The sequence below is a fragment of the Patagioenas fasciata genome, chromosome 6 (assembly GCF_037038585.1).
Source record: "Patagioenas fasciata isolate bPatFas1 chromosome 6, bPatFas1.hap1, whole genome shotgun sequence".
NCBI classification, from domain to species: domain Eukaryota; kingdom Metazoa; phylum Chordata; class Aves; order Columbiformes; family Columbidae; genus Patagioenas; species Patagioenas fasciata.
Genome location: NC_092525.1, coordinates 17,942,140 through 17,967,682, shown reverse-complemented (window position 1 = coordinate 17,967,682; position 25,543 = coordinate 17,942,140). Strand labels below are relative to the sequence as shown.

The following is a 25,543-nucleotide window of genomic DNA, read 5'->3' as shown; positions in this document are numbered from 1 at the left end:
TGCCCACAATCCACCAGGCAAAGAAAGGCTGGATGTTTGCAAACAGACTTCTTGGAAAGATGGTATCTGTGAGGCTGAGTGTGCCAGAATGCCTTGAAGGAGGCAAATAAAGTAGGACATGAACAAAGGAGGAGGAGGAAGTTCACACTGGTTTTAGATGTTTTGCAGTGAGTGCCACTGGGATAAAACCTCTGAAGTGGAGTTAGCAAGTCACGGCAGTGTCCAGATTACCTATAGCCACCACTTTGTAGTCCTGTTAACTGGCTCCTGGGAGGAAAACCATTGTAAAATGGCTTTAATTCCAAATATATAACAGATGTCAGATGCAGCCTAGTTCAGGCAGACTTGTTGCGCAAAGCTTCCTTTGTCTGTCGCACCCAGTAGACACTTAGTTTTCATCAATAAAGATGCGGGGAGGGGTGGGGGAATGCTATGGAAGCAGTTAGGACCAGCCTAAAGGAGGGTGGAGGCTGGACTGACGGGAGGATGGTTTAACAAAGACTGAGCCAGTGGGTATGAAAGCTTTGTACAGTCTGAGCACAGGTTGTCTTTCCTGAGTGCCTTAGAAGTCCTGAGGAATTCACACCCTCATGCTCTAAGTAAATTACACTGCTCCTGTTTTTACAGAAGGGAGAGACCTTAAAAGATGGGATGGGAGAGACCCTTTTGGAGGAGATTCAGAAGGAACACACAACTGTAGCAATTTGTGACTCCTAGATAGGAGCTGGTTTTGCTGCGTCTTGGGATAAAGACACAGAACGTGGTGCCATGGGCCGTGCAACCTCTAGCTCTGTGCAGCAAAAAGTGGAGCTTTTGGGTTCCTAACAACTTTGATATCACTGAACACAAGTGGAATGGTAACAAGAGGAGATAGTCTGAGGTTTGAGCTAATGAATACCTTTCAGTTTATCTCCAGCCTAAAGAGGAAAGCTTGTATGTGGAGGTGATGTTGAACAGCTTGCTTGAAAGTTTGTTTTGATGCCAGATGCCATAAAAGGCAGAAAGAGAGCAGTCAGTCCCTTGGCACAGACCAAGCAGAGGATGGTCTGCCTGCAGCGAGGTACTTTGCCCATTCATTCCTGGAATGAAAAGATAAATGCCAGTGAAGAGGGACACAGACCGGTCCCCAAGAGGCTCTTGTATCGGCTAAGAGTGTGTGCTCATGTGTGTGCTCTTGCATTAACCCTGCAACCCATTTGTCTCCCATGTCTGGGAACTGCATTTCAGGGGTTCAGAGCATGGTCAGAGGTTTGTGTGATGCACACAGAGGAGATGCTGTGCTGGCGCATGAGCCAGGACCTGGTGGAGGTTGTAGTACATGTGGGACATTCCCACGGGTGCTAGAAGCGTGGGGGGGAGGCGGGAGAAACTAAATGTCACACGAATTCCTATTTATGATAGTGACAAGTGCATGCTAAAATGAAATTGGACTTAGCAGGGGATGGTTTGAGTTGTGAATGGGAATTAGTGAGGGCTGCTTCTGAAAACTGCTGAAGCTTGGAGACACTTAGTTCTTTTGGTTAAGGAGTTAAAAGTGTCTTGGTTTGTAAAATGTTAAGGTTTCTAAAATATTCACTCTAACATGAATCAGAACCTGACATCTTCTGATCTAGGAGCCAGACTTAACCCAGGATGCACAATGTTGTTGAGCAGCATGTGGTAAGCTCAGGTTCAGGTGGTTGTTACAGGGCAGATGCTTGTCTTTTGGAACAAGGCGACTGTTTAAGATACTTGGTAATGAAATTAATAACACGTTGGGGGAAGAGAAAAGCGATCAGGAGGGATTGATAGGGCGGTGAGCTCTGCCGTGTGTGTACAGCTCCTAGGGCTGTAGGGCTGTGGATATTGCAACGTCCTGCTCTGGTGGATGCCGGAGATGAACCGAACCAGAGTCTTGTGGACCCCAAGGAGCCCTTGGTGGTGGGGCAGGGTCAGGTCCTACCTTGGGACCCTCGGGACTTTGTGTGTCAGATTGAGCCATTTAAGTTGAAGTTTTGATTAAAGAACCATTAATGCTCTCTCCTTCACTTCGGTACCACATGGAAGCTCATGCCTGCAAGAGGCAGATGGTTTCCTGTAATCCACATCACAAACTACTTTGGCACAGCCGGAAACCAAGTCCATCAACATCTGCTTTGCCATGACTGCTCTGCCAGGACACTTTAGCCCATTCAGCTCTCCAGGAGAAAAAGGCACCAAAGGTGCTGCACTGGTGCCTTATTTGAACAGATTAAGCTGCCTGGAGCTGCCGAGGCTGCAGGGTAACAGCATGGCCATTACACCGCTGCTTTTTAAACGTGCACTGTGGAGCAGGGGCACCTGGCCCTGCCAGCCCTTTGCCCTCACAAAAACGCGTGTATGGTGGGACACCAATGCTTTTATGATCCTTTTTTTTTTTTCTGTAGGGAAAGGGCACAACCACTGACTCATGAGCTGTGTATAGCTGGACCTTAAAGCCAAAGGAGTCGGGCCTTTGGAGTCGGTTACCAGCTCCTGGTCCTTCCCAAGCTTTATTTATTGATGCGTTGGTGCTGGATCATGTGTCACTTGTTTTCTTCTTGTCCTTAGGTGGCTCCGCCGAGAAGCGAGAAGCGCAGCTCTTCGTACCTCATTGCCTCCCCGGATCCTGGCCCTGGGGAGTTCCTGGGCCCGCAGACTCAGGGCTCCACAGCGCGTTACGCAGAGTCCTCGCTGAAAAAAAGGCGCGTTTATTGAGACCTAAACAATCCCTCCCGCCCTCAGGTTGTGAAGATGGGCTTTTCGTACCTCTGCTATTTATTGCTGCCTTAACTTCAGACAAATAATTCTTCTTTCTGTGTGGGTTAGAGGTATCCCAGCAGGAACAACGGGCAGATTTGCCAAGGAAACGGTACGTATTGCTACAAGATTAGCCATTTCGGGGTAGTCAGATTTGTCTTCTGAAGGGACGGGATGGTGTTTCCTTTGTCGTCTGCCACTGAGGGAATCGGTGGGCTGGGGCTGACAAAGCCAAGGAACTCGGTGAGTTTTGGTACTTAACGTACCAGCTGAAAGCAATAAAAATCCTGAGGAGGGAAAGCTGAGCCTTTCTGTGCTCCTCAGGCTGAGGAAGTTAAGTTGAAAGATGAAGTATTGATAGTAATTTTTTTTTCTTATTTTTTTAACTCAGACTGTGGGGTTTTTTTCAATCTTTTTTTTTTTTCCAGGATTGAGTTCTGCATTTACAGCCTTTATATTTTTTAATATTTCCTCTTAATCCTGGAATGGAGACATACCAAATGTATTCCCAGAGCCTCTGTGATGTTTTTTCAATAAATATTTGTTAAAAGTAAGATGCTGTACTGTGTGCTGCCTACCAATGTGAAATGCAGTTTGGACAGGTGCTACTTGGACAATGAAGTAAGTAACCTTTATCTGTGCTTTTAGGCCAAGAAGCTGCAGTTTTTCCTTGGAATAAGTAATTTAGGGTTTGTGACTGCATCCGTGTAACACAGGGTGTGGGGCAGGGCTGCTTCCCCACTGCCAGGGCATGGAGCAGGGTTAAAAATAACTGAAAGTGGGAGAAATCAGGTGTGTGTTGTACTTTTTCTGGATCTGGATAATTCAGAGTTACATCTTAGACTGGGCTGTGAGCTTGGCCTGCCCATAAAACTTCTTATTTTTTAGCTTAGTCATTAAGCAACTCTGCTTAGCGTTTTGTTTGTTTGAGGTTTTTTTGTTGTTTTGCTTTTCCTCTCAGCTGTTAATCCTTGTAGCTGAAGATGTAGAAACGGTTCCTGTTGCAGTCAGTGTATGTGACAGGTAAATGATGAGCCAGCCTCTGCGACGGACACTGGGGGTTTCCTGCCTTGGAATCTTGTTTCAAATTCAGGTTCTTCTTAATTGTACCAGAAAATACTGAAGCCATCTAGCAGCACTGATATATTTTTTTCAAAGTCTTAAATCCTGCGTTTCAAGCAGGATACGTATTTTCAAAGCTTAAAAATAATAAAACCACGGTGAGCGTCCCTCATGGCTCCGAGTGGGGATGCACAGCACTAACTGCTTAAGGCCAGATGGCAGCGCAGGTGACAGGAGCTTTTCTGGGATTCAACCCATGTGGATTGATAACTCATGTAAAATTTTGTTCAGACTGTTTGTATGTGCAGCTTTCTCAACTTGTCGTGCTTTACACTGAAAATTGTTGGTACGCATTTAAAGTGGATTTCTGTGGGAAGACCTCTGGACTAGCTATAAAATAACTGTTCAGTGCAGGGAAAGGTTGTTTTGAAGACATGTTCTGATCACCGTTCCCGTGGAAGTTACATTTTAAAATCTTTCTCTGTTTAATTTATGCTTTTAAAAGATATGGACATGGAGAAAAAAAAAAATCTTTATTAGATTTCTTTGTATAAAGAGTAACAAAGTGCTTACAGATTTAAACCAGGCTCCTAAGTGACATACAGGAAAAAACAGGTAATACTGTAAAAATAAATCTGACCTCATTGCAACTCATAATTACAATTATATATATATATAGATATATACTTAATGACATCTTTCTGTTATTGCCAGAACTATCATCTCCTCAAAGCCTTTTCAGCAATCCAGGTGTGGTGGGAACACAAATCCAAGGACAGGGGTGTCACACTCATTGTCACCGGGGGCCACAGCAGCCTTGTGGTCGCCTTCAAAGGGCCAAATGGCATTTTAGGACTATTTATACAGTCCTGTTTTTAAAGGTCTATATAAACTAAATCAAATAGATTTAAGTCTTGCATTTTTGAATGCTAGATTTGGGTTGAATTAACAAAAGCAAATATTTGTAATGATCTACTAGCTGTGAAACTGGCGGTGAGAGCAACAGGAAAGTCAAAGGCTTTCAGAATCGGATCAGAAATGGTGTGTGGCTTCTTTCCACGCCATGGCAAATCAACAGCACCGGTTTCACCAGTTTCACTAACACTAGTGGAAACTCAGTAGTTTCCACTCAATAACTGCAATTCCATATTGACTAAAATGGGATAAAACATGCAAGTGCTCTTATGCAGCCTTGCGCTTTTTTGGTACTTCTCTCTAACCCTCCTCCAAACTGTCACACATGAACATACCTTCTTAATCAGAACTACCACAGAAATTACAGCATCCTGCTCCTCCGCACTGTGCCTGAGCAACCCGAGATATCCCTGTTAGCACAAGCAGAAGAGGGAACCGCTGGCATCACGTAATAATGCAACATCCAGCTGGTAAAATTATAAATGCCTCAGGGAAAAACAAACAGAACTAAGTTATTATTTTTTAAAACTATGCTGTGCTCTCTCCTGCAAGGTCCATTTGGTCTGTGCACAGAGAAATCCAGATCAAACAAGGACACCTGTGTCCTGGACATGGGTCAGCAAAGGTTTCCAGTTAAACCACAGCTATGGGCCCTGGCTGCACTCATTTTCAGCTGAAATGCAAACTCTGGTCCTGACAATAAACGGTACGTGGTCCCAGCGCCGTCCCTTTGGCTAACTGGGTTTCAGCCCGTACAGCAAATTAAATAAAGGGCAGTGCTCTTAAAGAATCGTCACCATTGGCCAAGTGAACGGCTTTCCAGAACTGCTAAAATGAACTGACCTGCTGCCGTCTCCTTTAGCTCATTCTTCTTTCACAGGGGTGCTCCCCCAGGTTCTGTACACTGACTCACTGTCTGTCCCCAAAGTGTGTAATTACTTTTTGTCTGCACACTTGGCCGTGCTGCAGTTCCCTGCAGTCCGAGCTGCCACACGCTGCCTGTGCACAGGTCAGAGCCATGGACATGGGGAAGCTCCAGCGGGCAGCAGTGGGGCACGTGGCTGAGTTAGGCAAATATATTCATCCAGAATACAGGCTGATCCAGGTTTTGTTTTGCTTTGTATTTTTTGAACACGACAGTCAAGCAAATTTTTTTAAACGTATGCCAGAGCTCGGCCCTGCACACTGGTTAAGATGAGCCGATTATTTTGTCTTCTCTGGCTTTTTATGCCAGAGTTGTTTTTTTGTTACTAAAATTTAAGTGCACATGAAGGATATTTGTCAGCCAAACATCATCTTAAAAACCTCAGTACACTATCAAATATTATTAAATTACTATATCAAGTCCTCTTACGTCCACCAGTTACTCAAGGAATAAGCGTGCACAGCAGCTTCTTTTAAGTGCTACAGATTGCAGTAACTGCAGCATTTTTTGACATGGTTCCTTCAGTTGACATCTATCAGGGTCCTTCAAATTGTGGTGAGACCATAATGAGATAAAACTGCCCTGCAATAACAGCAGCAAAAGGAGTTGAAGCTATTGTTTCTGCCATACCTTTGAATTCATTTGATCCAACCGTTGACTAAAACTGAAAAGGAAAACTGTTGGAAAAAGAATCCTTTAAACACATTAGCACAGTCAGAGTACAAATTACGGTAGTTAAAAAAAAACACAAACAAAAACCAAGAGGTCTTGGGCATTTACATTTTGACACGGACTTAAAGTACTGACAGTATAAAAAAAAAACTAATTACATTTTACTCATAATTGTTTCAAATCCTTGAATCAGATTGTGAAAGCTTGTCCGTTCATCATGCTTGAATATCCAACACTTCCGCATCAGCTGGTCCACCTAAAAAAATTTAAAAAACAAAGAAATTAAGGGATGCCCAAAACATTTAATTTTTTTTCCACTAAACAGAATGGAGCAGATTCTCACTGCTATAAAGTGAAGAACTCTGACACAAATGTGCCATAGATTTTGATCAGAATTAGCAACTACCTGTTACTAGTGGGGTTTTTTTGTTGTTTAAGTGGAGGTGACAGGGCAAACAGTGATGCAGTTGTGTAACAGGGACGTTGTGAACCTGGGAATGCCAATGTCAAAAAACAATTTAATGCTTAAAAAAAACAAAGAAAAGCTTTTTTAATAGCAAACCTAAAGCTTTTCCTACCAGGATTAGCCAGGCCTACTGAACTGGGAACGTGTGGGGCTTTTGGTGTTTAAAATGCATTGCCAAGGGCACAGCGTCACCAACGCGCAGCCGTTACCTCCTCCGGGCAGCCGGGCGGACGCGGCAAACGCTTTTCTTCCTGCAGGACGCGCACCAACCGCGCCACCGTCATCTGTCCCTGCGTGGGGCCGATCATCTTCAGGAACTCCTGCGGAGAGAGCCGCCGTCAGTCTTGTTTCCAGAAATAATTCTGCATTTTTTTTTTAAATATCCAATTTAAGCAACTCGAGCAACTCTTTCACAAGCACTTACTGCCATGGGGCTGGACTCGGAATCGCAGTAGGTGAGCAGTTCGTACAGCGTCACGCCAAACGACCAGACGTCTGAGGCGATATAGAATTTACTCTGCAGCAGGCACTCCGGGGCGTACCTGCGGGCACAACAGACCCTGTTAGACTCACAGCAACCTGAAGAAGCACGTTCTGCAACTGTAGTGTCCTTGTACATAAATTAACATGCCCACAGGGCTTGGGATGTCTCAGAAATAGTAAATAAGGCACAAGTGTTACACAGCACATCACTGCGGAACTAAAGGAGACCAAAAACAAGATTGTGGGAAAATGGATCATTAAGTGCAGGAAGAAATAAACAGCACAGGAGTGGATAAGTAGAGTCTGCCAGGTGCCTTTCCCTTGCTCTGGTGTTGTATCTTTATTTAGGCCTCTTAGCAAAACAGGAAAAATCTTGAGGATGTCTAAAAGCCTATGGCTACAGAAGCAAACAAAGTATTCTGCTGCACAGTCTGGTTTAAAAAAGTTATTACCAAAAAACAGGGCTGTCGAGGTCGTCCTTGACCGTGTAGTACTCCTTATCCGTCTCGATGGCTTTGGTGAGACCAAAGTCTCCAATCTTCACTCTGTTTTCGCTCTCGACAAGGACGTTTCTTGCTGCCAGGTCCCGGTGCACGTACTGACAGGAGCCCAAATAGTCCATGCCCTAAACGAGAAGAAAGCCTTTCATGCCAGATTCAACATTTCAGTCGCTGTTTTTTCCCAGCATCCCCTTTGAATGCTCTCTTGTTCAAGGGGTGATTCTCCAGGTTTCCCGTGACAGGTCCTCTGTCTGGTAGCACTTTCCAGGGTCCTTTTCTGAAACCCCTTCACCCTTAAACTCAGCCTTGGATTCCTCATTTGTCAAGACTGTTGTTTCTGCTTTGTGCTTTTTAATTTTTGGATGAGCAGTCACCATCCTCAGACCCTTCTCCCTCTATAGCGATTGTTTTGTGTCCTGATAAAACTGTCTCTACACTTCTTAAAACTGCCCCATCCACCACGAGCACAAAACCAGCGTCTCTTGCCGAAAGCAGATCACTTCCCATGGCCTGACCCCCCTGTGCTTGCATCTCTTCCTCACTTCAGATTTGCACGTTGCTCCTTCCCTCTTGCCAACAAACCCTCTGTGACGCTCACCTTGCAGATCTGAACTGCGTATCTGAGAAGTTGTTTGAGGTTGATTTTGTTCTTGTTGCGGGGGAGATATTCCTTGAGACTCCCAGAAGGGAGAAATTCCATGATGAGTTTAATCCCGCTTCCTCCTAAAAACAAAGCACAGGTTTAATTTGCAGAGCATAGGTTTAATTTGCAGACCCACGACACTTCCCATGTCATTAACACCAATAATTCTTGTACAAGCCCACAGCACCAGTAGCATTCAATGTGTAACAACATCGCCATATCGCGTGACCGTGGGCAGACTATGGCCCAAACTCCTGTTGCCATCACTAAACCAATCCAGAGGAGAATCTGTTCCAGGCAGGGCAGTTACCAAACATAAAATTCTTAAAGTTTTTTTTAAATATTGGTTTAAAACAATCGCTATTGCAAATGCCAACAATACAAGGCAATAGAGCTTTTTTCTATGAATAATAACATTGGCTTCTAACAATGAGCTCTGGGTTTAGGGGGTTGTGACCCGGCTCGCTCCTGGAACACCGACATCACCAGTCTGCCCATGTGCTTGTTTTTTAACGGATTTGGTGAGAGCAGCAACCACGTTGCTGACATCCAAGTGAGCCAAGCACAAAAATGGGCAGGAGGAGGGACTGCAGAGAGAAAATTTTCCATTAAGAAGGAGACCTAAACCTATAAGATTGAACTAAGGCTGTTCTGCTTTTTAAAATGTTCCATTTTTGAATGAAAACCCTTCTAGTATATACTTTTAATATTCTACATGAAGATTTACCATCTTCTGTGCAAATTCCCTTGTATTTGACAATGTTCTCATGATAAAGATTCCTCAAGATTTCAATTTCCTTCTTGAGATCAGCGATGTGATTTCCTCCGCTCTCGGGCTTCAGAGATTTAACTGCTACTTGCTCTCCTGTGTTATCGCCTTCTGGGTCGTATCTGCAAAGCTCAACCTTCCCAAAGTGGCCCTGAATGGAAAAGACCATAAATGCACCATTTTAGGCTTTTATCATTCACATCTTCCAGCTGTGTACACACACACATGTATCTGTGTTCTCTATCTGACATGGCTCTTACCTCTCCCAAGTCACGGATTCTTTTCAAGAACCGTTTTTCGAAGAGCGTGGGATCGACCTCTGTAACGGGCTTCTTCTCTGAGACAATATCAGGATCTGGGAGGGGTAAAAAAGCCCCAGGTCAGACAGATTCCTGCACAGACACCTTGGTCTTGACACTTCAGAGCTTCCTCAGTCTGCTGCTGTCAGTGCGTTCCTAGCCCTACAGTCACAACTTTTATTTCAGTCCTCCCTACTTTCTGACAGGGAATTCCTCCCATTAGTACAGGCTGGTCTGTCACCTGCTGATCTTCCTTCCTCACTCTAGGGGTTGCTCCTTGGGTCTTTCTTCCAGATTCTGATTCCGTTTTCTCTCACCATACTTCCAACACTGTAGTAGTTACTCAGTTTCTATGATGATTTATTTCTAGGTTTGGGATGTCAGTTTTTGCCCTTGACTTGATCTGTAGTTGCTCTGTAGTGATTTCAACCCAGGATGAACCAGGAGACCTGTGTTAATGGTCTGAGTTGCTCAAGAGAGTCCTACGGAAATCTCACAGAGCTTGAAGTTGTCTTGAAACTAATGTAAGTCCAATCATGACCTAAGTCCAGCACTAAACCATGTCCCTAACAGCCTCATCTCTCGTCTGCCCAACCCCTCCAGGGATGGTGACTCCACCACTGCCCTGGGCAGCCTGTTCCAATGCCCGACAGCCCTTTCCAGGAAGAAATGTTTCCTAATATCCAATCTGAACCTTCTCTGAGTGCCCACCCTGGCCAAAGAAACCAGCCTTCCTCGTCCCTCCCTCCCACTGATAAGCAAAACCAGGCCTTACTTTGCTCCTCGAGTTTGTTGATGTCCCTCATGATGGCTCTGAAGAAGGGTCTCTGGTGGGGGTCGTAGTTCATGCACTGCTTCATCAGGTCTGCCAGCTCCTTGCACGACGGCGTCGCCAACACAAAATGCCCCTCGTAGAACCTCTCCTTCTGTTAAGACGCAAATGGAAACTCCAGCATGAATTTTAGCTTTTAACTTAATAAACTCATGTTCTACATCAGAAGATGTGACCATTAGATCCTTAACTCATCATGAGCTTTTATTTTGCTGAGAAAATCCTACTTTTCAGCAGTAATGCTAAACTGTCTCCTACCAGTAGAGAATTATTACTGTGCTGACTGGTGTAGTTCGGAGCAACCACTGAAAACACATGAAGTTTCTAAAACACAGCGAAACTGTGAGAGAAAGAGAAAGAAAGTACATTTGGAACATATGCTGAGGGGCTCCAGCAGTGCTGAAACTGCCAGCAGTGTAGCAGAACAAGATTTATTTAATTTATATTTTTTTACGAGTTCAGAGTTAACAATAACGGTGTCCCACAGGAGAGCAGGTCTGAACCAATGTCCATAAGGAACAAGCAAGAACAGAAAAACCCAACTGCTTTTAAGCAGAACCTCAGTCAGTTTATAACTGGACAGAACGGTTAGAAAAGGACAAGTTTGAGAGCATCAGAAATTATATTTTAAAAGTATATGAACTATATAATTATATTTAATTGTTATGTTTTTAAAACCCCCAGCAAGGTCAGGTTGAAGCAATAATTAGCAATTCTTTTAATAAGGACAAGACTTCTGTGGTAATTTAGATGGATCAGCCCGTTATCAAGTCCAGCCAAGCTGGTTTTCCTGCAAATTAAAAGTAACTCAAATTGGGTAAGGAAACCCAAATGCTAAAGAGGATGTAGCCGAGATGTCAAGGGGAAGTTCGTGTAACAGGTTTACCTCTGCTAACGTCTTGTCTTTGAGCGGTATTTCTCCGTTATAGCAGATTTCCCACAGCGTCGTACCAAAACTCCACTTGTCTGCCGCAATGCTTAAATTTTTGGAGTCTGCGACACATTCAGGTGCGATCCAGGGGATTCGCTCAACACATTCTTGGATAAAACACAGAACCAGTGCATCTGGGACTTAGTATCAAAGGACTGAAAAAACAGCCTTCTAATTAATTATTCTTGTCTAACAAGACAGGTTAGTTTGCTTAACTAACAAAACCTAAAGCTGCAGTATTTGTCCAGTTTCAGGGAAATCTTCCTTCTCAAGCCCCTGTTCTCAGAAGGATGTTTCTGTGGCTTTTACAAGGTTGTACTTTGAGCCATCCAGAAACTGAGATTCCTTCTGTATTACCTCACTAGACTTAACGTGACTTTTTAAGAGAAATGCATACAACCAGCACCCACCCTCTGCCCCACTCCTTCTGTGTCATTTTCAGAAGCTGGTTACTTCTACTCCAGAGCCAGTTTTAGCTGGTATAAATGGTATTTCTTCCTTTCCCCCTCCCCACCACACTGAAATCTGATTCCTGTACCATACCTTGCCTGGACAGCACAGTTATGGGTATTCCTGGGTCGCTCAGCTTTATGAAAGGACCATATTCGGTGTCAATTCCCTCTCTTGCCAGTAGGATGTTTTTAGTACACACGTTGCCATGTACCAAATCCTTATCCTCCTACAGCAAGGGAGGAAAAGCACTGTGAGTGCAGTGAGCCAGCAATGCTCTGTGAGTGCTCTAACACACACACAGCATTGGGGATCGCCACAAAATACTCTCAAGTTGAAAGCCAAAAGTACAGCTTGGAAGAAATTATCCTAGAGAAAAACAGGCAAAGGAGAAGTAGGGACACATGCTGTTCACACTGAAGTATTTGTAGAGCTGATGCACTTGGGAAAAAAGATCCACATGGTATTCCTTTATCACAAAGAGCGTATTTGCAGAATGGGGAGACTGTGAGAGCTTCCCCAGGCACATGATGGAACTGGTGGCAAACGCAAGCACACAGACTGGCCTGCTGCTAAAAAAGGAGCTCATCACCTTCACCAAGAGTCTTTCTCCTCATCTAAAGCAACATAATGAATACATAAAGAATATCATTGCACCATCCCACTACCCAAGAACGGAAATTCCTTAGTTACTAATCCACATGAATCCTCTGTAGCGTTCAGGCAACACTTTTGTCAAGGTCCCTCCTTACCAAGTAGCTGAGGGCACTTGCAAGTTGCTTGGCAACTTTGAATTTCCAAGGAGTTGTCAGAACTTCACTCTTCCGATGCATAAACAGATCCAGAGGCCCAAATTCAACAAACTCTTCAACCATGATATCTGCAAATTCAGGTACATAACATCAGTAATAATCGGTGTCTGAAGTAATCTGATAGGCCTGTTACCACCTTCTCCCCGCCCCAGGTAAGGTGGTTATAATTTGCCTTTATTTCACCTTCCTTAAAGTTTATTTCCATGCTCAAAGTCAAAATTAAAAGGCTGAGTGGCTTTATGTAGTAAAGATCAGGAAACCTGGAACAAAGCATTTCAAAGCCCACAGGGCAAAGCCTTCCCAGGGCAACCACTCCTGCCGGAGGGCTGGTGTGTACTGACACCACCACTCCGGCATTCCTCAGGACTCATTCACTTACTCAAAGACAGCACTGGAAGGGAAAACTTGTTAGTGGAAAGGGCACTACTTTGCTGTTCCAATTCCACTCCTGTCTGCACTGAAAAAATCAAGAGGCAGCAGCTGCTGACCCCATCTCCCCCCTGTCCCCATCAAACCTCCCGCTGAATGTGCTGCCCAAGGAGATGTTCACCCAACTCACTCTCAACATCGCGGACGCAGACTCCATGGAGGAGGACGATGTGCTTGTGAGACACCTGCCTCATCATGCTGGCCGTTTCAAAGAACGCCTGTGAGAAAGGGAAAGGGGTCAGCCGCAAAACTGCCGGTCATTGTGGTGGTCATCCAAGTCTTTAATACAGAGCATCAATAACAAAAACATCTGCAGAAGATCACTGTGTTTTCTAGTAACATGAAGGGTCAATGATGGTAGGGATCACAGAAGGGTTTGGGTTGAAGGGACCTTCCCAGCTCCCCCAGTGCCACCCCTGCCATGAGCAGGGACATCTTCACCAGCTCAGGTTGCTCAGAGCCCCGTCCAGCCTGGCCTGGGATGTCTCCAGGGATGGGGCATCCACCACCTCTCTGGGAACCTGGGCCAGTATTTTACCACCCCATTTGTAAAAGTTCTTCCTCCTGTCCAGCCTCTGCAGCAATGGGGCAGTAGAGTGCTGCTGGAGATGGGCTGTTGTTCATTTAGGTCACATAACCAACCAGCGCTCTTCCCCATGGCCTTGCAGATGTGACTCATCAGCCTCTCTTACTAGATGATTAAGTAAAATGCAGATCAAGCAACTTGCCCGTGGCCATGTTGGTGACAGACTGGTGACAGACTTAGCAGCCTGGCACACAGGGCAGGGGTGATTTCTGGCAGGCAGCCGGACCCCCTCTGAACTCTTTGGCTCTTATCTGGTGCAGTCACAACACCCTGGGTGTGGGTGTGGTGGCACATTTCATAGAATCATGGAATCATTTTGGTTTGAAAAGACCTGGCACTGAACCCTGTCCCTAAGAACCACAGCAAGGTCTGGGTCCCTTTTCCTTGCGCTTATGGTCTGTACACACACTGGTGTGCCTTTCTGATGAGATCAGCTTACTGGGTGTCTCTAAAATTCTAGTCAATGATGGATTTGACTGCCTACAATGGTGAGATTCACCTTCAGCATCTCCCATTCCCTTAGCATACACACAACTCCTTGTTTTTTAAAGGCTATTCATATTTAACCATGTACAATGTGGTGAGGCCCAGTATTTGTTAGTAACGATAGACAAAAAGGAAAAAAACTTGCCAAAGAAATGTCTCTGTGGCTGGGGTCCAGGACTTTGAGGAGCACTTTAATATCTTTTTCATTTTGATATCCTTCATTCTCATCATCTTTGTAGTTGAGAATGCCTGAGTAAATCTGTGTTTTCGTCCCTCTTCCAAGATGTTCGCCCTAAGACACAACACATTGTACATTTTTCAAAGCAGGACATGAAGCAAACAAGTGTAGATTTACATGAATTCTTGAATCTGCTTCTCCAAGTGGAGAGAGAACTCAGCCTTCCACCTCATCTAGCTACATATAAGACTTAAAATTATTACAGCAAGAGACCAAATGACAGTGTGTTATTTTTCACTTTAGTGGTCTCTGACGATACTCACCACTGTAAACACATGATATTAAAGGACTGTTATATCTCCATTAACATGAAACAGGTTCAGTGTGATTGAACGTTACAAGACTAAACACCTAATGAATAAATAACTGGCCTCTTATTTACAATAAGCTGCTATCGAGACCATCTTTCATGTGTTTCCAAAAGTTAGAGGAAGTAATATTTCAAGAGAACGCTTTGTTTGGGAGGGCAATTTCCTCCTAAATAACAGAGGATTCCACCTTGCGAGGCTTTTGCAGGAAGCCTGCGTGCTGACTGTAAATATACCAATCGAAAAACAACATCAACTACATCTGTCCTCCCTGCTCAGTCATGCAATTTCAAAACAAAACAAAACAAAACTGTGTTTTTTGAAGTTTATTCAAGTCACCTGCATCACTAACTGCAAACAGTCATCAGAAAACCTGGGTGCTAAATCCGTTTAAAACACAAATTTGTGAATGGTCAGATTCTGCAGAGCTTTTAAATATTTCACCTTTTTTTTTTTTTTACTGTAGGATATTACCTTAAACCACAAGTTGCCTGTTTCTCTGGTACATCAGGCTTTAAAAGATACAGCCTATTTAGCAACAAACCAGTTATGAAAAGCAGTTTTTAAGACTTTCATGATTTTTAAAGAATGAGCTGAGAAGCACCTCCTTTCACAGACACTGGAAATTGCTCAAATATCAATTTGATTTCTAGTGAAAGGCATCGCTTCCAATTTTCTCTTCTTTTTTCATGCAAGGGCATATAAACATTTAGAAAACGGGAGTGGAAGAACCAGCCAGCATGAGGTGATTTTATCTAATTTAACAAGGTCTAGTGGGCTGTCAACGCTTCTTTGCTTCTAAGGTTCAGCAGGTACCTACCTGTATGATTTGTTCCTTGAGGATCCGATGGAAACTCAGCTGCCCCAGGTGATAAACCGGCTGCCACTCCTGTGCCTTCTTGGTTGCCACGAGCAAGTTAGAGATTTCTGGAAGGCAGGGAGAGAAAATATTACTTCAAAGAGAACTGCATTCACCCTTCTCAGTGATACACATTATTGTATGTGCTCACTGCAAGGTAAATCCCCAAAAAGAAAAAGAAACTTTGATTTCTGCTCTGTCATTCAAGAGAGAATTCACTAAAGCAGAGCTATGTATTTTATATTATATATGAAGAATATCAGCTATATTGGGGCTGAGAAAGTGATAGTGTTCACTGCACAGAGAAATACCTGGAACCAAAAGAAAAAATACCTCTACTGTACATTGAGTAAAAAACCACACTCCCTCCTGCCAACAGGTCCATCTCCAGCCTGCAGATGGGTTAAGGGGCAGCTGGAGTTTTTCTTCTCTGTATCTCCTTGAAAACTTGTGCTCTGGGAAAAACCAACAGCCTGTTTCTAGAGCACTAGAATTAAATTGGCGAATGGGAAATGAAAGCCCTGGTGCTTCCTCCTGCTCTGTTTCAGGTCAGGTTAGATCCAAAAGTCTTGCACATGAATTTTGTCTTCCCACGTTTGACAGCAGGTGTTATTTAATACGATACAATGGGTTTAGATGCCTGTGCGCATCCAGCCTTCCCACTGCTGGGAGCAGAACATGCGCGTTGGGGCTAAACCGTGATCTGAAAACAATCAGTAATGAACCACGCACCGGAAAACTGCTTTATTTCTGCATCCCCTAAACTGCTTTGTCAACAACCAATTAAAGAGAGTTTCAAAAATTAGAAAAATACATAAATAAAAACAATAAAAAGGAAGAGACAGAAGAGGAAAGAGCACAGATGATGCGCTGGATCCCACCGTAACCAATGCCACTGAAAAGCTGCAGCGGGCAGCCCACTCCTTGACCCCCTTTATTTAATTCCAAATACAGCTATCAAAATGCAACCAAAATGTCCAAATGTTTAATCTCTCCATGCTCCAGACAATTACTAATGTCCTCTACACGCATTAGAACAAGCAGGTAATTCATGTAGCTCAGTTATTACCTTTATTCTAACAGGAAACCACTATCTGATCAACACAATCACACTGCTGTGTTTCCTCTTTCAAACAAAATCGAGGTGCAAGACACTTGTAGTTTATAGCAAACATTTTTACTAAGTGTTGGCATTAACAATTTAACAAATGCAAGATTGTCCCTCTAAAATCTGATCTGACAGAGAGATTTACTGACTGACAGGCTGTTCTGGTTGAGTCCCAAACCTTCCCTGCTGCCTTGTGGTAATTAACAGAGTGAAGAACAGCTCGTAATGAGAGCAAAGGAGCTCCAAGCCCTCCTTTGCTGGAGGAAGGCACCGCGATGCGCAGCGGCGCTGCCGGGCAGACGTGACTCGCTGGAGCAAAGGAAGAACCTTATATGGTCCCTGATCAGCCGCAGCGTTTCAGCCCAGGACTCTGAGTCAGCTGCGACATTTGCTTTTTAAACAAATCTGCAGTTCCACCTCTGCCACCAATACCACAGGGCCAGCTGTTTAGGTAAAAAAAAAGGGAAACCAGCACTTTTCTCCCAGTCATTTGGAAAGTTCACCCAAACAAGGCAGACGGGAAGCACCAGCCCCTGACTGTCCTGAGCTTGTCACAGCACAAGGAAACCCTCAAACCTCCTTCACAGCACCTGCTTTTGCTTTCTGGCAAGATTCCTCCCCCACAGAGATGGAAGACACTTTAAATATAATTTTTTAAGTGGCAAAAGAGCTTCACACAAGAATGCAGAACAAACCAAAGCTGCTAAGAACACGTACCTACAGGCCACCTACCTCGGGGTTTGGGCTGGCAGCACCTCTTCAGCGTGAAGCTGATGTTGTCTGTCCGCAGTATCTGTCCTTTCAGGTGATCCATCAGCTCTTTTAAGGAGGAGAAAGACTTGTTGGAACCATGCAGGAAGTACCCGCCTTTCTTCACTTCGATCTGGAAGTTCTTGTACTGGATTGAATTATTTATCGTCTGCCATTACAGGGGACAAGGGAAAAAAAGGAAAGAAAAATCCCAATCATTAAAGTGAAAGAACATTTGTAAAGCCATAAAAGCTCCCCAAAAGCCTTTGCAATTAATGTAGGACCAGTTAATCACTTGCTCCTAAGTGAGGGTCCTCTGATCAAACTCCAACAAAGTAGAAAAAGGCCCTAAAATTCCTATAACCTTCAGTCCCAGAAAGGCTCACAGTAACAGAGTGGAAGAAGAGCAACATAAAGATGCAATCACCTAATGAGGGCCTCGGTGTTTTGCAGAGCCCCAGAGCACACAGAAGCCCTGACAATTCAGAAGGAATTTTCACTTGGTCAAGAATTGCAGAATCTGGACCACGGTTTCAAAATCTCAACTTAAAAATAGCAAAACTCCCTTTCACAACCCAGATCATTCAAGGAGTGAGACAAGATTTGTGGCTGTTCTGCAAACCTTCCAGTTTCATTCAAATGTATTGAGGAAGAAAGATCAGGTCCTGCCCTCTGCTCCTGCTCCCTCACCTCTCCCACCTGCAGCTCCACGTCACCTCTCTGAGCCTCACAATGATTCCCAAGACAAACTTCATTTCTTGTTTCAATGCCTCAGTTGCCCTGTCTATTAGAAGACAGCTTTTCTGCAAATACCTGCAGAAATTATCCAAATATCAATGGTAAGAGATGACTCTTACTTCCAATAAGGTTTTTTTTTTCATCATGTTGTTGTTTCTTTTTCAAATGTCCCTTTTTGACCTCATCGCTGATTCTGTTAACATTTTTTTCTAAGAGAAGGGAAACAGTTTATTTGCCTTTATGCTATTATTGTACTTATGTGAACACTTTAAATATCCTTCCAAAACTAGCCAGTCAGCTGCAGACTTCCAATGGAGGTCACTAAAATTCACATTTCTGTGCAGTTGCTGCGTTGTTCTTTTCTATTCTAACTGGTTCTCTCTCCTATCCCACTTCACGAGCTTTCACTTGTCATTTGTCTTTCAGAAACTATGTATATGTGTATTCTGTGGTGCTCTACAGATAAAGGCAAATGTCCCCATGCAATATTTTTACAGCGCGTCAGTAGAAATATAGTCATAAAATTAAATAAGCTGCAGTGATAATTCTGTATGTCATGTAAGTTTAAAAAGCTTAATTTCAATCACGTTCATGCACAGTTTTATTGCTATGACTGGAAATGTTCTGGATGCAATGAATTGTATTTGTTGAGATAGTGTATTTGTAGAGATACAAACACACAGGAAAATGAAGCTGTGAGTACAAGTGTCTACACTCTGCTGCATCATCTGTCAAATACAGATTAGAGTGTCTTCCCTAAAGAACATAAATATATCAGCATGGATTCCAGGAGCTGCCAGTCTTCAGCTCGTTATCATATTATGGCTGGGAATGTCACATCCGATGTTACCTCTGAGCCTTCAAAACAAGTCACCGTCATGAGGATGTGGTTAAAGTTGGTGCAGCTCCACCTCAACACATACATTCCCGCTTCGTTCCCTTCCTGCCGCAGTTTGTTGATGGCGTATTCCGTGCTGGAAGAGTCAGCATATTAATACAAATGAGGAAAACCAAAAAACGAGCAGTTGCATCCAAAATTTGTTATTAGTAAATACACAGGAGAGTAATCCTGTATTCGGAATAAAAATGTGTAACAACAACTTAGAAATATTTCTACTATTATTAAAACATGACTGAATTGTGTGCATTACACATGCTCACATTTAGCTGCAAAAGAGCAAGGGAAGGAAGTTTTATTATGTTCTTAGCTTGCTTAATGGGGAAATTCCACATCCAACACTGCACACGTAAACTCTCAGTTTTCTATACATTGCATGTTCAAAGAAAGAAAAAGCCCAAAAGGTGGATAGAAGGGAAAATAATTGCTTTAGCTATTTAAAAACCAAAGGCTTTGTGCCTCCATTCAAGGAATCCCGGGGTCAGTGTCGATACAGTTCAACTCTGTTTACCTAAAATATCCCCATCTGTTCAACTGACAATGATCTTTGGAGCTGTTAGTGAAGTAAGCCTCAAAATACTCCTAGAGTGAGGGAACGTTGGTTTGAGAGATAAGTTGATCTGCAGAGAAACAGTGATATTTTCCATATAATCCTCAGCAAAACTAAGTTGTTTTACAAGCTTTTGGTAACTTGCAGCCTTCCAAATACCAGATTTCCTCAACGGAAGATGCAGCAGCATTAAAGGACTAATTATTCAAGCAGGAGAATAAAAATCCAACATTTTACTAACCAAATGGGTCCATGGCATCCATTTTTGATGTTGTGCTCGATGAGCGGAGGGGCCACATCGGTGCAGAGGTAATGGTGGGCGTCCGCCGTCAGCCTGAAATACCCATCTATCAACGACGCAAACGACAGGGCCTCAGCGTGCGAGGACAGTTTTAACTCCTACAACAGAAAGATATTTCAGTTCTGTTGCAACATTCCACAAGTGTTTTAATATCCAGCAATTTTTGCATAAAGGGGTTAAAAAACTGTCAGAAAGGTATGACAGAAAACCTTCGATATTCAACTGTTAATGAAGAATCCCATTAAAAATGTTCCACAAGGAGGTTGCCACCCAACAACAACGTGCCACCACAGCTTCCCATGGCAGGGAAACCAGCCAGGGTTTGGTTCTTACCATCCTTTTGTTGTCCTGCTTGTTAATGCTAACTCTGGACTCCTTGATGACAATGTGGGTGATTTCAGGAAAATAGGAAAAATTGTTCCACAAGTCTTGGATTTTGTGTTTCTCTTCATCCTTTTTGTTTTTGCCATCAGACTTCTTCTTCTTTTCTTTCTCTGTCTGTACAGACTGCAAATATATATTGGATAAATGTATACGAATAAAAATATATGTTTGTAGCAGTGTTTTTACGCTAAAACAAAAATTCATGGTAAATTAATCCAGCTATTTTATTCTTGAATGCTTTTTGCACCGAATTATGGATTCATTTACATGTTCAGTGTGTATTGCAAGATACACTTCAGTCAAGAACTGGCCATGAGACAGTTTCGAGGAGGATGAAAGCAAGCAGTTGTTAGCTGGGTAAATTACCTCTCAGTATCCTCAGCATAACTTTAGTAGCAGTGCAGGGCTGAAAGGCTTCTACTGAAATTTCTAAATTATGCACCTAAAATACTCTTTCAGAGCTCAGCCCAAAGGCAAGAGCCACATTCTTCTCGTGCTGCACCCCCAAACTGCCAACAGCAGAGAAATTCTGCATGCACACCACAACAAGCATTTCACAGGTCAAAAATTATTGACAATTATTAGCAACTATTTTAAAAGAGACAAATGTTGAGGTTGAGCAAAGCTTCCTGGTAGTCACAAAAAGGTTCTCACTGAGATGAAAGTCTTTGGTTTAGGCATTTAAGTAAATATAATCTGTAAATCAGCAGACACAGGAGCCTTACAAGAAACAGGCTGCACTTCTTGCAAGCTTTTCTGCTCAAACATCAGTTTTTCCTCCCCGCTCCCCCATTAATATTATCACTGAAGACAGAAATTCTCCATCAGAGATATAGTTGGGTTACATCTAAATGGAGTGAAGCACAATACTGCCCGTGCTACAAAAGATCCTATCGGTGGATCTCAGCACTGCGGGGAAACGAGGTGAGCAAAAATAGGACTATTTGTTCAAGTATTAAACGTGGAGAAAAGCTCCCTCCAAACCTCGAGTGTTTTTAATGTTTATGTACACGAAGTACAGAAGAGGTTAAGCAAAGTGGCCTCAATTAGCAGCACATCTAAAATATCACTGACATGAGAAAGCTTAGCTTTGCTGTCACTATATTTTAATTTATTTGTGAAAAATCTATGAGTATGAGCAAACACGGCACCTGGGGTGCCATGTACAGAAAAAGCATTAACTGACTTTGACATGCAGACAGAGCACCAAACCATAAGGGCCTCCACAGACATTAATCTTTGGAGACTCATGTCTGGTCAGGCAGATACAGCGCAGTCTTGAATTTTCCCAGTGAACAGGTTGTGCCGTGTCCATCCTTGGAAGTTCCCAAGAGCAGAATGGATAAAGCCCTGAGCAGCCTGCTCTGATCTCAAGGGGGGTTGGACAAGACACTTCCTGAGGTCCCTTCCAATAATCCTACAATCCTTTCAATAAAAAGCTCATCTGCAGTGTCTGAAGATCACAACCATTTTTTAACAGTTGTTACACCCCCAAAAGCAATCCCCTAATTCTCATTTATCAAGGAATACTTACAGTTGGCTTGAGTCTCCACTGAATTCCATTGTTTCCTGTTACAATGACTTCATATAGTGGGAGGATCTCACTGTCTCCACAATTAAATCCATTTATTTCATTTTCAGATGTAATCAGCAAAAATGGAGTCTCAAAAATTTCTGCTCCATAATGTTTGGTCAAGGTCTCCATCGTTGATAAGTATTTAACTTTCAGATCACGTGGAGACACGCTACTGTCGCAAATGGTTTTGTTGTTAAACTCTTTAAGGAAATGCTTGAAAACATTATTTATCCGAATCCTGGTTAAGAAATTCCTTTGTCTGATAGTCTTGTTCAAAGTTTCAGGAATGTAATGTTTATAGCTAGAAGGAAAAACAATGCTGTGAGTTAATACTGTTGTCTTCTAAAATTCTAATGCTCTAAAATGTGCAAGTGCCTTTGAAAGTTGAAGAGAACAAGATGCAGTGAACCACTGTTCAGTTGGTTTACAGCATTAATAGCCAAGAGGAATTCAAATAATAACCTTATCTGAAAGCTCTTTAGTCAGATGGATACGCCCCACTCAAATCAATAACACAATTTGTTCTAACCGTTTTCTCATTAGGTTGCCACTCAACAATGTCATTTCTGAACCTAATAACCAAAACTCTGAATTTACAGTGAGTCAGTCAGGACCCAACACATCGATGCACTGGGTGCACCCGCTGCAGAGATTTCAAACACTCTTCCAGTAAGAAACAAAACAGGTTTTCTAATATCTCAATTGACAAGATTAGGAAGATCCACTTAGCAAAAGTAGCTGGAGCTTGTAACTCCTGTACAGTCAGACTCTGGAAGGCAAAATGCTTAAAATTCCACCCCGGAAGAGAAGCGCAGCAGACTCAGCAGTGACAAAGAAATTATCCCAGCTCACCTGATATCTTTGGGAAGCTCCGGGAGCTTCACGTTTTTGTTGATGGCATAGTGAGAGATTGCAAGGACAGCCATCCCCAGACATTCGTTCTCAATTTCATGAACCTCTTGATCATTTTTAGGATCACGGATCGGTGCCAGGCCTTTCACTAAGTCATACTGACCCTTAACAGGAAGGAAAAGAAAAAAGCAATTAGATTTGGTATTTGTCATAGTTTATCTATGAGCAAGCAATAGATCACAGGTTCTCCTCAAGCAAGAAGAGTCGTCCAAAATGGAAACCCAGGGTAGGAAGGGGTAAGAGACAAAGGGAAGAGCTGGGCAATAGATGAGGCATTCTCATAGACCAGAGAAATAGAAACATGGACAAGAACTGGTGACCTCGCAAACCCTGCCTGCTTGAGAAGAAACACCAACATTTGTGTCCAACATTTGTGCCTTTCAAAATGATGATTTGTGGAGCAGGTGGAATGGCCACGTGGACCATCCCAGCACATCCATCCCACCTCCATCCACAGCATTGCGGCGTTGACCAAGGACATGTGTAGACACCCAGGTAGAACATCTGCACTGCTCAGACACTTCCACAACACCCAGCCCCTTCTTTTATACATTAGCCCACCAAAACCTCACATTGTTTTTGTCACTAACTAAAGAAAGCACTACCCCTGTCCGCCTCTAGCACCAGCATGATTTTTTTTTCCAGTACACAATAAAGACTTTGTGTCTCTGCTTATCTCTGCCCCCATTGCCGGGTGACTCTATGAACTTCACACACTCAGTCTCTAAACCACATCTCCAAGCCAAGATTGCAAACTCTGTGGCAGCCGCTTTGCCCTGGGTGAGTCTGAAAATATCTACCAAAAAGCAAAGACATTTCTGTTGCCTTATACTAGCACTAGTGTTTTTCTGTTTGGCCTTTTTTTAAACCTTATTACCGAAAAGTAAAATTCTGCTTAATGCAATATTGTCTGACAATACCCATTAGGGTCTCTGCTCATTCCACAACTTAAAAGGTGGATCATTCTTTTTTGCTGGCACTCAAAAAAAAAAAAAGGAAAATTAAAAAGAAAAAAAAGGACAAACCCACGTTTTGCAGCATGCTTTCAAGCAGTGATTTTGCAAAGCTGTACTCATGTACGCAGTAAGGTTCATACAAAATGTGGCATAAGTTAGTGTGATTGCACAGAAAAAAACATTTGCTTCTTTCATTCTTTTAGAATGCAGGTGGTGCCACGCAAATTCACACGTAACTGTGGCTGAAGTTTCTTTCATTGTGGTTTCAGGACAAAACAACAAGGATTCACTGGAGCAGGTTCATGCTATCTCTTTTTCTGAAGGATGCAATCCTATAATATTTCAAAAGCTGAAAATTCTGCAGTAATTACACTCAGAATTAACAGCAAACGTGATTTCCTCCAGTGCATTTAATTTGCTCATTTCACAAGCCTGCATCAACTTCAACCTTCCCATTTCTTTTATGAAACCAGACAGTTTCCGGTTTGCAAAACTAATTTGTGTGTATATAAACATTTTCATACAAGTGCACAAGTTTTCTGAAATAGGGACCCTGCTCACTTGCCATGTCCAGCTGCATGTACCGTCAACATGTGGGAGGCACAACAGAAGGAACATAAAACTGCACGTAGCAGGCTGCGTGACAGCGGTATTGTCAGGCAACGTTTTAACACCACACAGTTAAAAAAGACTCGTTAAAAGGACACCATACTGTCAGGTTTAATACAGCTACTGCTCCTCTACAGAACTACAGACGTCAAAGTTATTATGTGCAAATGGTTCGCAAAAGAAAAGGTGATGGCTCTTCTATCCAAAACCAGTTAATAATAAAAGAAAGTATGCTATAAAAATATAGCCCTTTTTGGACTGTGAGACAGTTTCTTTACATGTTCTGCATATGAGTAGCTTGCTCTTCATATAACAAGTTCTCTCCACTATACAGAAGTATGAAGAAAACACTTATCAATATTAAGAGATAATGTTACATGCACTTTCAAAGTCTGAATATAGTTTTTAGAGCATCTTCTGAAGGATAAAATAGTTTTTGTGTGACTACGATGGAAAACATACTTGCAAGCAAGCTCTTACCTGTGCAAAGATGTATTCTAAGGAGTTTGCATCAAGGATGGGGGTTCCTTCTGGGGCCAGCTTCTTCTCGTACGTGCTCTTCGCCTTCCTTGGGGAATGCCTCCACACTGAGGGCTCACTTTCACTAGTCCCATGCCAGTTTGTGAAGTAGTATCTTGAAAGAAAACAGGAAAAAACTTTAAAAACTTGTGGGAAAATCCTCCATGTACATTAATACATATTATAAACTTTTGAAAGAAAAGCAGTTAAAAGTCAAAATCCATCAATCTTCTGTCCTGAGGTTGCAAGGTAAGTGGTCCACTGCTGAAACAACATGCCTGGCCTGGGCAACTGGGGAAAAACAGGTTTATTAGTCAAAGGTCTTCAGCGTTTCTACTCAACAGTATCTCACTATTAACCCACGATACCGTGTCTGATCCTTGTCGCATCCCTGCGCAGCCCACCCAGCAAGAAGGCCCCGCTCAGATGATGTTTCCGTCACTTCTGACATCACCTGAGCAGCGTCAGAGGGCGTAAAGCCTCTGCTGTGCATTATCATTACAAGATAAAATGGGTTCACAAGACCTCAGGGCTCCTCCTCCACTTCGGCTCTGCCTCACTCCCTGGAATTTCTGCTTCCCTTTGAGCTGGTGAAAAAGACACTGATTCAAATCACCTGGTTTTAAAGGGACAGTCTATCTTCTGGATATATTACAAACAAGCTTTTTACCCATAGCTGTACACAAAGCTGCTTAATTAAAAACCTGCTAAAGGAGTTGGCATCTACTAAAAATTAATGGCATTTTTGAGTTCAAGCTCTGTTAGCACCTTTTGAGACATCTTTGCCTAAATTATTCCAGAAATCTGTGTTTTTCTGGGT

The 25,543-nt window shown here is 43.0% G+C and overlaps 2 protein-coding genes across 7 annotated transcripts in view; one reads left to right on the top strand and one right to left on the bottom strand.

Moving 5' to 3' along the window:
• Positions 1 to 7,340, top strand: part of RAVER2 (ribonucleoprotein, PTB binding 2) — a 38,893-nt gene extending 31,553 nt beyond the window's left edge. For all 5 annotated transcript variants that reach the window (XM_065842690.2, XM_071810072.1, XM_065842692.2 and 2 more), the window contains one exon: positions 2,569 to 7,340. In XM_065842690.2, the coding sequence (XP_065698762.1) occupies positions 2,569 to 2,715 (147 nt within the window). In that variant the 3' untranslated portion in view covers positions 2,716 to 7,340. The remainder of the gene's footprint in view (positions 1 to 2,568) is intronic.
• Positions 4,334 to 25,543, bottom strand: part of JAK1 (Janus kinase 1) — a 57,675-nt gene continuing 36,465 nt past the window's right edge. For both annotated transcript variants that reach the window (XM_065841829.2, XM_071810068.1), the window contains exons 5-25: positions 24,685 to 24,838; positions 22,580 to 22,743; positions 21,686 to 22,028; positions 20,101 to 20,274; positions 19,708 to 19,865; positions 18,869 to 18,992; positions 17,263 to 17,449; positions 15,384 to 15,490; positions 14,163 to 14,309; positions 13,076 to 13,163; positions 12,457 to 12,584; positions 11,798 to 11,933; positions 11,210 to 11,361; positions 10,267 to 10,417; positions 9,453 to 9,547; positions 9,151 to 9,343; positions 8,379 to 8,503; positions 7,733 to 7,905; positions 7,222 to 7,339; positions 7,007 to 7,117; positions 4,334 to 6,587 (exon numbers count right to left, since the gene is read on the bottom strand). In XM_065841829.2, coding sequence (XP_065697901.2) covers positions 6,486 to 6,587; positions 7,007 to 7,117; positions 7,222 to 7,339; positions 7,733 to 7,905; positions 8,379 to 8,503; positions 9,151 to 9,343; positions 9,453 to 9,547; positions 10,267 to 10,417; positions 11,210 to 11,361; positions 11,798 to 11,933; positions 12,457 to 12,584; positions 13,076 to 13,163; positions 14,163 to 14,309; positions 15,384 to 15,490; positions 17,263 to 17,449; positions 18,869 to 18,992; positions 19,708 to 19,865; positions 20,101 to 20,274; positions 21,686 to 22,028; positions 22,580 to 22,743; positions 24,685 to 24,838 — 3,130 coding nt within the window. In that variant the 3' untranslated portion in view covers positions 4,334 to 6,485. The remainder of the gene's footprint in view (positions 6,588 to 7,006; positions 7,118 to 7,221; positions 7,340 to 7,732; positions 7,906 to 8,378; positions 8,504 to 9,150; positions 9,344 to 9,452; positions 9,548 to 10,266; positions 10,418 to 11,209; positions 11,362 to 11,797; positions 11,934 to 12,456; positions 12,585 to 13,075; positions 13,164 to 14,162; positions 14,310 to 15,383; positions 15,491 to 17,262; positions 17,450 to 18,868; positions 18,993 to 19,707; positions 19,866 to 20,100; positions 20,275 to 21,685; positions 22,029 to 22,579; positions 22,744 to 24,684; positions 24,839 to 25,543) is intronic.